This window comes from Monopterus albus, unplaced genomic scaffold (assembly GCF_001952655.1).
Source record: "Monopterus albus unplaced genomic scaffold, M_albus_1.0 scaffold868.1, whole genome shotgun sequence".
Classification (NCBI taxonomy): domain Eukaryota; kingdom Metazoa; phylum Chordata; class Actinopteri; order Synbranchiformes; family Synbranchidae; genus Monopterus; species Monopterus albus.
In genome coordinates this window covers 1-644 of record NW_018128748.1, presented here as the reverse complement: position 1 = coordinate 644, position 644 = coordinate 1, and the positions used below count along the sequence as shown (strand labels likewise).

Genomic DNA, 644 nt, shown 5'->3' with positions numbered 1-644 from the left:
CGACATGTTCTGGAGGAAAGATGGAGAGGAGCTTCATGAGGACGTGGAGAAAGGAGAGATCCTCCCCAACAATGACGGGACCTTCCAGATGAGTGCTGATCTGAGCATTTCATCAGTGAAAGCTGAAGACTGGAGCAGGTACGACTGTGTGTTTCAGCTCTCTGGAGTGAAGGAGAACATCGTCACCAAACTGGACAAAGCAGTGATCAGGACCAACTGGGGTAAAACTGGGATCAGAGGTGGTGAAAGTAAGAAACACCTTTAGTTTACTTTCATCTTATTTATATTCTGCTTTTCTTGTGATTGTGGTTTTGGGGTCATTTCAGTTTTTGTCATCTAGGTTCAGTGTGCTTTTTTGACACCAGAAGCCTCATGAGAAGTTTTTACTTGGGTTTATCTATATATACAGGTGATCAGATTAAATTAAACTAAAAAAAACAATTAATTTATCTTTTTTCTGTTATTTGTCTCAGTACAGTCTGTGTTTTGTGAATTAGCCTGATCATGACACAGTTCATCATGCCTCTGTTCTGGCGATAGCCGCGGCCGGAGGGTTTATGTTTCATCTGTTTGGCCCATTCTTGTGAAAGTTATATGTTGTGAACGTTATATGTCAGGAACACATTGAGGGAAATTCTTCAAAT

General features: G+C 40.8%; 1 protein-coding gene across 1 annotated transcript in view; it reads left to right on the top strand.

Annotated features, from left to right (window-relative positions):
• LOC109953624 (major histocompatibility complex class I-related gene protein-like) overlaps positions 1-280 on the top strand; it is an 11,855-nt gene extending 11,575 nt beyond the window's left edge. Inside the window, 1 exon segment of the mRNA XM_020589103.1 lies at positions 139-280. Coding sequence (XP_020444759.1) covers positions 139-265 — 127 coding nt within the window. The 3' untranslated portion in view covers positions 266-280.
• Positions 281-644: the final 364 nt, after the last annotated feature.